The following is a 12,165-nucleotide window of genomic DNA, read 5'->3' on the forward strand; positions in this document are numbered from 1 at the left end:
CCGACGGATGACGTGGCTACCAGATTCCCCGTACGCCAACGGTTATGAATTATCCTCCCGTATTTTCTTCCTTGAAAGATCTTCCTTGAGATTCCCCAGGCAGATTGAACGACGCGACCAGATAATGTGTCAGATGTAGACCTAGCCTAGGGCCAAAGAGGTTTCCGCTAAACTGTATCCAATTGCTTCGATAAATCTTTTTCGCTACGAACCCACCGCAGGTTTAACGCAGGTTAAACTAATCTAAGGACAAAGAGGTTTCTGATGAACGGTGCTTGCTAGCACTAATAAATACAGGAAAGCTTCTTCGCTAAGAACCCGCAGCTAGATTCGTTCCTCGCGTGAATCCGTCTGAAGGTTAACAGGGACTGAGAGTAGGTGCATGAATCGAATCGAGATCCTCCTCTGGTTCCAGTTTATCGCTGGCTCTTTTGAGGGATGTAGCCACCCTCTTAGCAGACTGCGATTCAGCGAGGGATTCGCGGTACTCGTGGCTCTCGCTTAGGGAATCGAGAATTAAACGCGTTTACGGACTTGGAGGACTTTAATAAGCTACGTGGATCAGGTGTATCCTCAAAGTTACTCGAGAGACGCGTTGTAGGTTCTCTGTACTAGGGGCGAAAAGGTATTGGGTCGCTTATTTTTCTTTGAGTAATTATTAGGTATCAAAGATGAATTTTGTCGTTTTAATGTTGACATCCTCAAGATTTTTACTCGAACTCAGTTCCCCTGTTTTTTGTTGCAGAGGGGTAGCGACGAGCTTCTGTCGCAGAGCGGAGCAGTCAGCAATGGTGCTGCAATGAGTCCACAACCACATCACGCGGCCGACAACAACAATGACGCCAAGAAGGTAAGTCAGAGAAACAGTCTTTCATCATTTACATAGTAGCGATTTAAAATCAGTAAACTATCTCATTCAAGATCTAGTAATTCAGGTTTTATAATTCCAAGTCTAATTTTTATCAAACAAATGACGGATCGGATGCTGTTTATCTTTGATTTGTTATTAGAAATTTGAGTCCAGGTAAAAATGTCAACCATCTCTGCGATAAGCCATCTTTCAGGGAGATACGGTCGTGTTGGCCTAGCTTGATTCATTGAAATCGAATCGGGCTGTTTTGTAGCTGGAACGGAAGCTTCGTTCTCTGACCCACTTGATCTTCCACGATCGGCAGAAAAATTCGTCAATAGGACACGGCATACGCTGGATCAAAGCGAACAACTCTTGTGAAAAATGATTCCGCTAGCAGCGTCATCCTTCCTCTGCTCCGTAAATCCTTTGCGTCTGTTAAGGGGGTTTGGAGCCGAAAAATTTGGTGACTGAACTAGGAGGCTGAATTAAAAGCATTAAGAAGACTCAGGGATTAAAAAAAATATATAATAGACGCAGGAATTAATTGTATACATCCATTTGAAAGGATATTTAGGCATTTCTATCGAAATGGCCCAGTCTGCATGGCATGCGACCAAATTGTCGCCATTTTAGTTCGGAACGCGCACGTATGTATATCGTCCCTTCGTAAATTTCCAGGCGTTTCGGATGGAAAACAAATGCGTTTTTCAGGGCAGAGAAAGGGATTGACCGTTGGCTGGCCATTTCGAATCTCAACAACGTTCAATATTTATTATTGTCGGTCACGTGTCACGTTGCTGCCTATCGCGTGGCGGAACGATCGCTGAAAAAATGTCGGAAGTTTAAGCGCACAATAGATGCAGCTGTGCGTTCGTAAGCTGCGGATGATGCACGTCTCCGCCACCGGCTGCACGTGCGCCGGGTGCATCAGAACTTGCATCCACGTAGCCTCGTTAATCATTTTCCTAGCTATATGGAAAACAGAATGGACCTCGTAAGTCCCGTCACGTCGAAAGGTTTTTGATTTTTCCTACGCAGAAGCTCTTTACAAAAGAAACAGTTATTTTTTTAAATTATCATTTTGGCTACTATGTAATGTAACAGTCTTCCGATGGGCTGGAATACTGGGGAGTTCGTTGATATAAGGCTCGTTTGAATATCGTGTCGAGGACGCTTTGGAGGAGACAAGCCAGAACTAAACCAAAGTTAACGCAGACCCGACCCAGAATTAACTTAACTTAAGGCCAGAGTTGCATTCATCGTTTCAGGAGGATCCTCGTAGCGAGACACTCGTCTGGAGAACCAGTTGCTACACAACGTAGACAAATAAAACAAAGAAATCTCGAGAACGCGTTCGCAAGTGACAGACGAATGCAGGCACAGTCTGAGAAGACTGGATGCAGCCTGAACCGATTCTAATAACGACCCCTGGAGACGGTGTTCCGAACGGAACCCCCGCGGAATCGCTAATGACGTTCGCGCGTAGCGTTTGTCAGAACTTGGCGCGCAACAAAGTGTATAATGCGTTGCAAGTGCAGGATCGTCGCGGATCGTTAATGCGGTCGCACGTTCGGAAAATGGGGGACATGCAACGAGGGATTCGGTAACAAAGCCGCCTACGTACGTTCTCAGCTTTTACTTTGAAAAGGTACACGCTCTACTTTTCCGCGTAGCTGGCGCGCCACGAAAAAAAGCGCGAAACGGCCTCGTGGGCTTGAAATTTGAGCCGCGCTGACTCGTAACAGCAAGCCAGGGAAATTCGGGGAAAATCTGCCTCGTGGAAACGACCAGAATTTACTCCACGAACTCCTTTTTTGACAGTCGTATTGTCTGCGTATTTCGTAGCTTTTTTTTTAATCGTCCTCCGTACGTCGTAGTGTTCTTTTCGTACGCGGGATATTTCGGAAGAGTTTGTATCAAGAGGTTAGTTCGGTCTACTGGTAATTTTACTCTACCAGACTCTCCAGATGTAGGTGTTTGCAGCATAAAACACGACGAAGTGATGTCTAGATAGCGTCAAATTTTTACCTTGGCGAAGACGTGCAATGGGGAAAATGTTAGGACATCCCGTGGATGTCTCGGTAAAGGAATGTCTGAGAGCTCGTAGAAGCTTCGACTCGTCGCATCCTCTAGGTTGAATGAAGCTTCCAGAGGGTGGGTAAGAACCACCAGCGCCATCGCGTTTGCCGTGCCTTCGGGGCCTTTCGTCTCGATATCAATCGGTCTGGATTCGCTGGAAGGTTTGTTCTCCTCCTTGGAAAGTCTCTCAGGACTAACCACCCTCTTCCGGTTCGAATATCCTATGAATCCGCGACGACGCCGGTCCCTTGGCTGCCTTTCGGCTCCCCAAATGATATCAGAACGAGGAAGTGATTGATACGGGGATGTCTGCGCGCGAATGGACTCTGTTTCTGCTTCCTAATCGACTCTGGTCGTCCAGTCGTCCAGTCGTTACCGTTAGGTATCCAATTCAACTTTAATACCATACTTATCCGAATGATTCAATTGATAAATTCTAGTATAACTATATAAAATAGTAAACATGAAAAACAGACCTAGGATAGGTCCGGCTCTATGGAAAGTGAGTTAAAAGTGTGTCCAAGTTCATTGGACAGCGTATACCCCTTAGGTGGTCTGACAATGGCCGTCCAATACTACCGAGCCTGTATTTATTATCCATGGCATAATAATTCCTGGAAGGGAACTCGGTCCGAAAACGAATCGAGTTAGGCGAGCTTCATATTTCCGAATAGCTCGAGGCAACCCTTTTAATCGGGACTTTTAATCCAATCCGCGGCCTCCCTTTTACTTTAAATTGATTAACGATCGCGCTTTAAAACACGAATTAAAACCTGTCCATCCTAAATTGATCGAACGCGCAGCTGCAGTTCGCTAACTTTAACCATCTACTGGGAAATATTCGTTAAAGTACAAATAAATATCGAACCAGTGCGGCGCCGCATTTGGAATACTTGAAATGAAATCATCATGGATATTTAAAGAAATGAACAATCCCCAGATTATAGTAATTTTATGATTTGCCAAAGCTATCCAGCAAAGATGGTCGATGATAGAAGAGGGTGGCGAATCGATGGACAGACACAAGAACCACCCCTAATATCGTGAGTGCTGTTTTGCACTTTGCTTTATTAGGTGGACAACGGGTTCTTCCTTTGTCCCAGTTCTTTTTGATGTGCCATTTTCTACTTCGTTCCGTCCCATTATCCACCAATGGCGGCCGCGTTGCGATTTTTCACAAAAAAATCTGTTATTCTAGGCAAGAGTAACGTTACCACAAAATTCATTGAAATATAAATTCTTGAATATTATGTTTCAATCGAAGTCAATACATAAAATCCAATTAGCGAATGTATACATTGTTGCTATTGTGTACCTTTCAATAACAATACACGAATTCAATAATTGAATTCTTTATTGGCTCCAAACAACATTTACGTAACTCTGGACAATTGGGAACGAAGCAAAAGTTTTATTCGACAGTGAAACATTTTAATCTTTTTCTATCTACCTAGATTCTACATTTTCCTGGATCAGTGATGTGCCCGAGGCAATTGTTTTGCTGGGTTCTAGCAGGAATTTTCATATATGCAGAATATGCATGGGGAGACGGATCACCTATGGAGACTTCTAAAACCTGACCAAAACTTTTGCTTGGCATGCCCGACGTATTTCGCAATGGAATGTTTCTCTCCGACTGCATCGGAATGCCGGATGCCAGTCAGTCGTCCTCCGTGTGGATAATCCCAATTTCGCGATTTTCGACATTTCAGAATTCTTTCAGCACACTAGCCGCTTCCTCTTCCATGGAATTCCCTGTCCCTCCTTGGAGCCTGTTAATTAATTAGGGACGCGAGTTTTAACCGAGGTCCACCGAGCTCGTCATATTCTCCACTTCGATAAATCATCCCTGATAAATTTCAGCGATAGAAATAGACGATTGACTTATAAATTTCGAAACGCCTGCTGAGCATAACTGAGCATTCACTGAATAACTCAAAAAATTGATACCGAAAGTTAAGCGTCAAAGAAAATGAATTTTAATAAAATTCTTGAATTTCGATAACGACACAAAAATAAATACCACAATAAATGTTTGATTATATAGTTTCCAGTATTCTGTAAACAAAATTTAAACACGGTAGAAATTTTCAAGAGTATTAGCCTGGCAATCAACGTGTTAAATGAAATTTAAAGCAGAGGATTTCGAAGGCATAAAAAATGTCAAAGAAATCCCAGCCGGACATGATTTTTTTCCGAGCAAAGAGTAGGGACAGGGCACGAGGTCTCTTCTGGAAGAAAATCATGCGATTCGAAGCGAATTCTTCCCTTTTCGGACTTTGGGGCAGACATATCTCTCGTTCGGTGGGAGCACGGATCACTAAGTACGTCCACTCTTCCGGCGTTCTTCTTTTTATTTCTTTCTCGGTGGCTTCAATATGGAGCTTGCAAGCCCGCTCACGCAATCGTGGAGTAGGAAAGGGTTGAAATCTCGTCGGGGCTGCTGGCCACGCACAAAAGAATCAAAGCGCAGAAAGGTAATGGTACGCCGGCGGAGGCCAGTAATATTCCGGATGGACTCTGCTTTCGGTTCGAGTGCCCTCACAAAGCTGCCGTTTAAATAAATTGCTTCCACCTGTGCCTGTCTTTTCCAAATCCAACAGGACACGCTCGTCCTTTCGTTACGCGAATCACAGGATTATTGGCTTGGCCCTTCTTTGCCAATTGGTGGCTCCTTTAAGTTTTCCACGAGGATGCTGAGTTTAAAGAAGTTCTCTCCATAGCGAAATTCACCTACCGTGTACGAAGAAATTGATTCACCGAAAAAGCCAATGCTGTGTCCAGAGATTCATTTTATTGTCGGTTAACTGAAATGATACCATATATCGTTTAGAACTGAGAAAATTATTTAATTAAAAAATAGAGGAAATATTGGAACTAACTAACTGAAAAACAAAATGTATAGACGCAATTGATATAGGTATATTTGAACAAAAACAAAGAAAAACCGGTGTGGGTATAATAACGAGAGAACGCGCAGAAATGTGCATATTTTGTAATTATTGCTTTATGCAAGCCGACCTGTATCATGTTTCAAGGAAAATAATGAAGCTCCATCATTTCTACGCAGCCATGATAATTATTATTTGCAACACGCGGTTGTTGGTGCTGTTCTGCGCAACGTACGAGTAACTATAATAAACCTATAAACGAATAACGAATTACAACAACTCGGATACAAATGAGGGAGATACAGAACTATTACGGTTGCACTGTAATTAATTAGACGGACTAATTTCACAGAAAATATCTAGTTAACAGGAGTATACTGATGACTGGTCAAAGTGTCAATTTCTATCATATTTACAAGGTGGACAGGGTTGTTAGATCATCCTGTATTTATCTGCCAATCAATGTTTCATCGCGTACGCTGGTTCGGTATCATTAATCTCACATTAGACGAACCGATTCGCGTTAACAGCGTGCGAACGAGATTTACAGCCTCGTGAAACTCTTCTGGATCATGCCAGTCGGTTTATTTCGATCGGCAATCCCAGCACTGGGTTTCCCACGTGACATCGATCCTTGAACTATGTATTTCCCCGGCCTAATTTCTGACTATCCGTGGGAATACCCCTTGAACAAATCCGCCATAAATGTTGAGCACGACGAGGGCCGACTATAATAAATCAAACGGATGTGAGATCAGGGTGACACAGGGTGGGGATTGGTACAAAGTGGCACGGGACAGGTAACATGATTCCCATTGAGATTCGGAGTCCCTGGCGCCAAGCCAACTCGCTCTCTTTCCCTTTACGTTCTCTCCTCGGTTCCCTCGAGGCACCCATCTTCTCTAATCTCACCATAACTTGACCCCGTTCGCTCTTCTTTTCCACATCTACACGTTTTATGCAACTATCAACCCTCTCAAGAATCCCTCCCATAACGGTTTCAATAAGCAAATGCTTAAATATCTAATAATACCGTTAGCGAACATCAATTTACTTCCCATTTATCCAATTCCGGAAGCAGAGTTTCGATCGCGCATCCTTCTCAGAAACGAATGAGTGGGAGGGTGGCAAAAATCTCTTACCAGCTGAGGCGAATAAGAAGAACGCGTTTAATTCGCTGGATTCGAGAACGAACGATGGAAATTAGGGGAACGGGATACTTCACTGTCTGCTCTAGTATGCAGGTAACGAATGGAAATTAGGAGGAGGGAATACTTCAGCAGTCCGCTTCTTTCTCGGTAGTAGAATTCTTCTCAAATAGAATTATAGACAAATAGGCGTCCACATTTTTCTTATGCTAGAAGATGCGAGGTTTTTCTTCGAGTATAATACATTTTGCGACAATGTTAAATAGACTAATAGAAATGAGAAAATAGGTCAGTCAGAGGAACATTTCTAAATGGAATTAAAAGTGATCCCCATTAAATCTATCTTTGCAACGTCGGTATTCGATTACAAACTATTCCATTTCTTCTGGCGAAATAATAATAATCGACTTCGGAGAATAAACGTCATTTGCAGTGCTGGAAATGACCGTGATGTTCGGTGAAACGAAAATAATAACAATGACAATCATCGCCATCAACGGTGATTAATAATTCGGTATTAATTATTACAGTTGCATCATTGTTGCTGCGCTTATTAATATGCATTACGTCGTTTGTTATTCCCTCCGGGGGTAGTTATTAATATTATATATCACGTTACGATTATAATTTATAAAATATAGCCCTCGGAGGGCTTTCAGATAATTGGACTTGGTGTGTGTCTCCTGTGTAACTTAACATGGGATCCAGTAATTATTAATGGAATGAAACTATGCTACTGCTCGGAGCATAAAGTCAACATTAGTAGTAACAATGACATGCCGTTAATTAGAAACTCGGTACAACACTGTTTGCATTGTATCTCCAGCTAACGTTAATTACAGTATCCATAGATTAATGAATTACCTTTTGTGTCCTGCGTTTACGATGAAACCAGATGAATACGCATCGCGAGCATCGCGACGTTTTTTTATGGTTTTATAATCGCGTTTAAAATATTTTCGAGAAGACGTCATTCTATGTTTTCATCGAGTGCAATTAGTCAATTTTTAGAATGCAAGAATAGACAGACTCTCGATAGTTAGACGCCATTAGCAAATGAACGAATGACAATCAATCTGTTCATTTGTCAGTGAAAAGGTGGAACAAGTACGCAACAAGAGCATGCTGCAGCAATAACGAATCACTGTACGCCCAAATAAACCCAATAATATCCGTTGTCCGGTTTCCCCTTGTTCAATTCCCCTCCATCCATTTATTAATTGACAGAACAATAAACAGAAGCTCCACCGACTCAGCTAGCGTTCATCTTAATTTAGTCAATTTTAATTTCTACCAATTATTAACGAAATTCTATAAACAAATGTTTCTTTAAATCTCGAATGTTCTTCACGCTTGGATATAATATAGTCATCGATAGTTTCAAAGGTATCGATAGGAAATTATTTAAACGCAACACCTCTGAGTTTCTGCGCACCCTTCATAGGTGAACACACATGGAGACATTTCGATCACACAACTTGCTCCTATGTTTAGATTCGCTAGCAAATATAACCCGGTATTAACGATGCCACGAGGGACCTGGGTGTAAACCCTCGGGTGCTTTTGACATTCCGCGTCTAACTCTTGAACGTTTACGAGCTACTCTCCGTGTTGGAGTTACTGTTGCTAATTTGTAAGACCGTTTCCCTGGCTCGTAATTACCTAAAAAAACGCCAATAGCAACACTAAACGTGATATTTCAGACGAGAAGGACAGATGGACAGAGAGATGAACACCGAGAAAGGAAATTTTAGACCTTGAAAACATGCTAATAACGTAACGAAATTTTCTTTTTGACAATGAAACGGTAAATATAAATGTTTAAAGCAAATGACGTATCTCCGTTCATATTAATTTCATTGCTGCCATCGTGGATGCGCACTGGTCAGCATCCTAACCTGAGTGAGGGATGTTCGGATAATCCGCAACACGAGTAACGTAGTCACGATTAATTGGGAGTCCTGTATAGTACGTTTTAATAGTAGCCGGAAGCAGGTAGGAGAATATAGGGTTATAATACATACAGGTACTAAAAGTTTCGTGTTACGGCAGGTGTGGGTATCGGGTAATAGGTAAATAGAGGTTGAATGTTCCAGTAGCTAGGCGGCTACTAAGTGTTAGATATTACAAAAGAGGATTAAATTAAAGTCCAGCTACAAAAAGAGTAAATTCATTACACGGTTAAAGTAAATTCACATCGTCAACCAAATTATCACCTTCGCTGTAACAGGATTTTATCATCTATATTGGATTTAAGAAATATCCATTTCACTCATCGTTAGAATATTCTCAAACCCCGATTGAAATTAATTAGAAATTCATTGTATATATTGAGAATTTGTGTATTTAAAGTAATAATTTTTCTTTCTTTAACCATACACTTTCGGGGAAATAAATAATTGTAATTACCATTTTTATTTCTCCGACAGAATTGCTGTTCTTCACAGGACGTAGAGAATTATCTGGCCACCCGGTGTATCGGTGTATCGTTTCCCAGTGTAGGAGGCGGTCGATGGAAGTCATATTAAACGTATTAAACACCGTGAATAAATATCAATTTGATTGATCGTTGTTGGGTTCGTTCGTCGAATCTCCTCCTTTCTCTGGTCTACGGTTTACTCTCTCTCCCTCTGTAAGCGCCACCCTACCCGTCCATAGCCCTGCCCGTTTCTGTGTATTCCACGGTAACGTTCGCTGGCGTTGATTTATGGATGTTACTTAGAGGTATTCTCGTGTCATCGACTCGTCCACGCACGGATAGAAAGGATCCAATGAGCCGGCGTCGAATATTCACTCGGCATTTTCCGATTCTCTTAATGACACCGTGAATTCATTAGGCCGTCAACCACGAAATTGAATGCACCGGTCATTGCGACACCATTAAATATGTATTGTTCTTTGTCGATGAGAAGTTTAGCCGAAACTGAGAAAGCAGGAAGAAATACTGTCCCGGTATGATTATAGCGAGTTGGAGACTTTTGGATTTTATTCTCAAGACTTTAAACTATTTACAGAAAAACAGAGTTCAGTTTTCAAATCAAATCAGGTGAAAATATTTTTTAATAAGAACCAATGGAAACTCTGGAAAACGATGGCGTTACCTGTAAATGGTAGATTTATATTTCAAGTTCCACTTTATAACAGACTATTGTGCGAGCATCATCAATTACTATTAATGTTCACATAACGTTTGATTATTAATCATTTTAAATCAACACACCTCGTGCCTATTACTAGTTTCCAAAATTCCTTTTCAATTTCGACGATAAATGAACCGATGAACTGAAAACATGGGCATGTTTCATTTAACCTAACCTTGTTTTTCGTTTCGAGCCATTGTTTCTGAAAATACACACGCAGAGGAAGCGTCAATGGCTGAAAACAATCCGCCCGATAATAACAGGAACCGTCGGAACAATGTAGCATCGTTAAACTTGGTTTACTGTACCGAGAAAGAGATAAAAATTAGAACAATCTATTATAGCTTATTTGGAAAAATGGCTTCTGGTCGGTGCGATAATTAACAAAAATTTCATATCGAACCTGTAGTTTTTGATCAGTCATTTCAATAAGAAGAAAAAGAAGAAGAAGGACAAGAATCCATGTACTTTTACACCAATTTTAGAACGGTCTATAATAAATTCAAGTGGGCCGAGTTAACGAAAGGGTGCCAATAGGAAAGGTTGACAGGTCCAGGGGTTAATAAATTGGCTGGCGAAAGGACAGAGGGTTGAATGCAGTCTTGCTAGTTTTATGGAAAGGATGTAGAATCGTAGAACGGACAGGAGGGGTTGGAAATACCGGTTATTGATGAACCGTGCACCCCTCCGGCTACCCCTACCGCTAGCCTGTGTCCAGTAGCGTCTGGTAGCGTTGTGCACACCACGATACAATGGCGTATGCTACGTTCATAACGTATTTGGACACGCTGGCCAGCTTGCTGCCCCGGGCATGATTAATTGCGTCCCTGTTATCTCCTACGAACGACAGGGCCATGGAAAAGGAAAAAACAGGAATCCCTAGCGGAACTAGAGGGTGGAGGGAGGGTAAAAATTTACTTGGAAGCTTTTTACAGTTGCTCGCTTTTTGTTTACCTTCGACTGGGGCTCATTTCGACCGCTAGGAAACCAGAGTGATAGGCTGTGTCCATATTTTTTTTTTTTAAATCGAGGTTTTGAATTGCCTTTGAATTGCACAAAAATGGGAGGCCTTTTGAATTACACAAAAATGACAGGCCTTTTGAATTGCACAAAAATGGGAGAAATTACAAAAGGTGTTATTACAAAATATCGCAGTTAATTTATATGTAAAAATTTGGCAAAATATGCGCAGCTGAAACTCGATGGATCATCGAAGATCAATTTTCACAGTAACGACCGCAGAGAGCGACGAAAGGCACCTCTGTGACTGTTGGAATTTTTTTCAAATGGCACTCTAGCGTTTCTATTCGAAACAGGCGATCCCAAAACGTCACATCGACGCGCGTAAATCTGCTCGTCGCTTTGACACGAAAATCCGTCGCTGATAAGAGCGCGTCAAGGATTTGACAGAAACGGAAGTTGCATTCATCTGGTCGAATTCAAGTTTCATGATTCGTATGAACTCTGTCGATCCCACGTGTTTCTATTGGTTAAAAAACTGGGCGAAATAGTCCGCTTTTTCGTTCAACCGGCCATTACAAAGGACTCCAGCCTCACAAGTCGAATTTGCAACTATTGCATCATACAGTCTACTTTATAAACATAATAACAATAAACTTTTTATTCTGCACACTCCATCTGAGTAAGCTGTAGTCTGGACAGCAACTCTATAGAGAGACCAAAGGGAAGGCAGCGGTGTCCCCAACAGGGAGAGTCAATATTCGGCAATGTATATCAATCAATAAACACCCCTAAATCCAGCAAACTGGTACATGTCGAGTCCGAATACAAGCTCTTCCTATTATCGAAATTGCGTCGCCCGCGGCCAGGATCGTCGGAATAATAACCAAACCGACGATAAAGCGACCCTTGGGGGTTGGGGGTGGTCTAGGGGATGGCGGGTCGCTAAATAAGACGAGCCAAAGGAGCAGAGAATGCGCAAGGTGGTAAAAGGGGGTCGTTTAAAGCAACACGGTACTTAGCGAAAATTAATTGTTAGCATATTTGCTTTTCTTTAAATTTCTTTACGTGAAAATCATATGTGATTAACGCTG

At 41.8% G+C, this 12,165-nt stretch overlaps 1 protein-coding gene across 8 annotated transcripts in view; it reads left to right on the forward strand.

Moving 5' to 3' along the window:
• The window catches only part of LOC128878620 (polypyrimidine tract-binding protein 2), a 262,210-nt gene that overhangs the window by 175,975 nt on the left and 74,070 nt on the right, over positions 1-12,165 (forward strand). For all 8 annotated transcript variants that reach the window (XM_054126944.1, XM_054126939.1, XM_054126942.1 and 5 more), the window contains one exon: positions 746-850. In XM_054126944.1, coding sequence (XP_053982919.1) covers positions 800-850 — 51 coding nt within the window. In that variant the 5' untranslated portion in view covers positions 746-799. The remainder of the gene's footprint in view (positions 1-745; positions 851-12,165) is intronic.

This window comes from Hylaeus volcanicus, chromosome 6, assembly GCF_026283585.1.
Source record: "Hylaeus volcanicus isolate JK05 chromosome 6, UHH_iyHylVolc1.0_haploid, whole genome shotgun sequence".
Taxonomy (NCBI): Eukaryota; Metazoa; Arthropoda; class Insecta; order Hymenoptera; family Colletidae; genus Hylaeus; species Hylaeus volcanicus.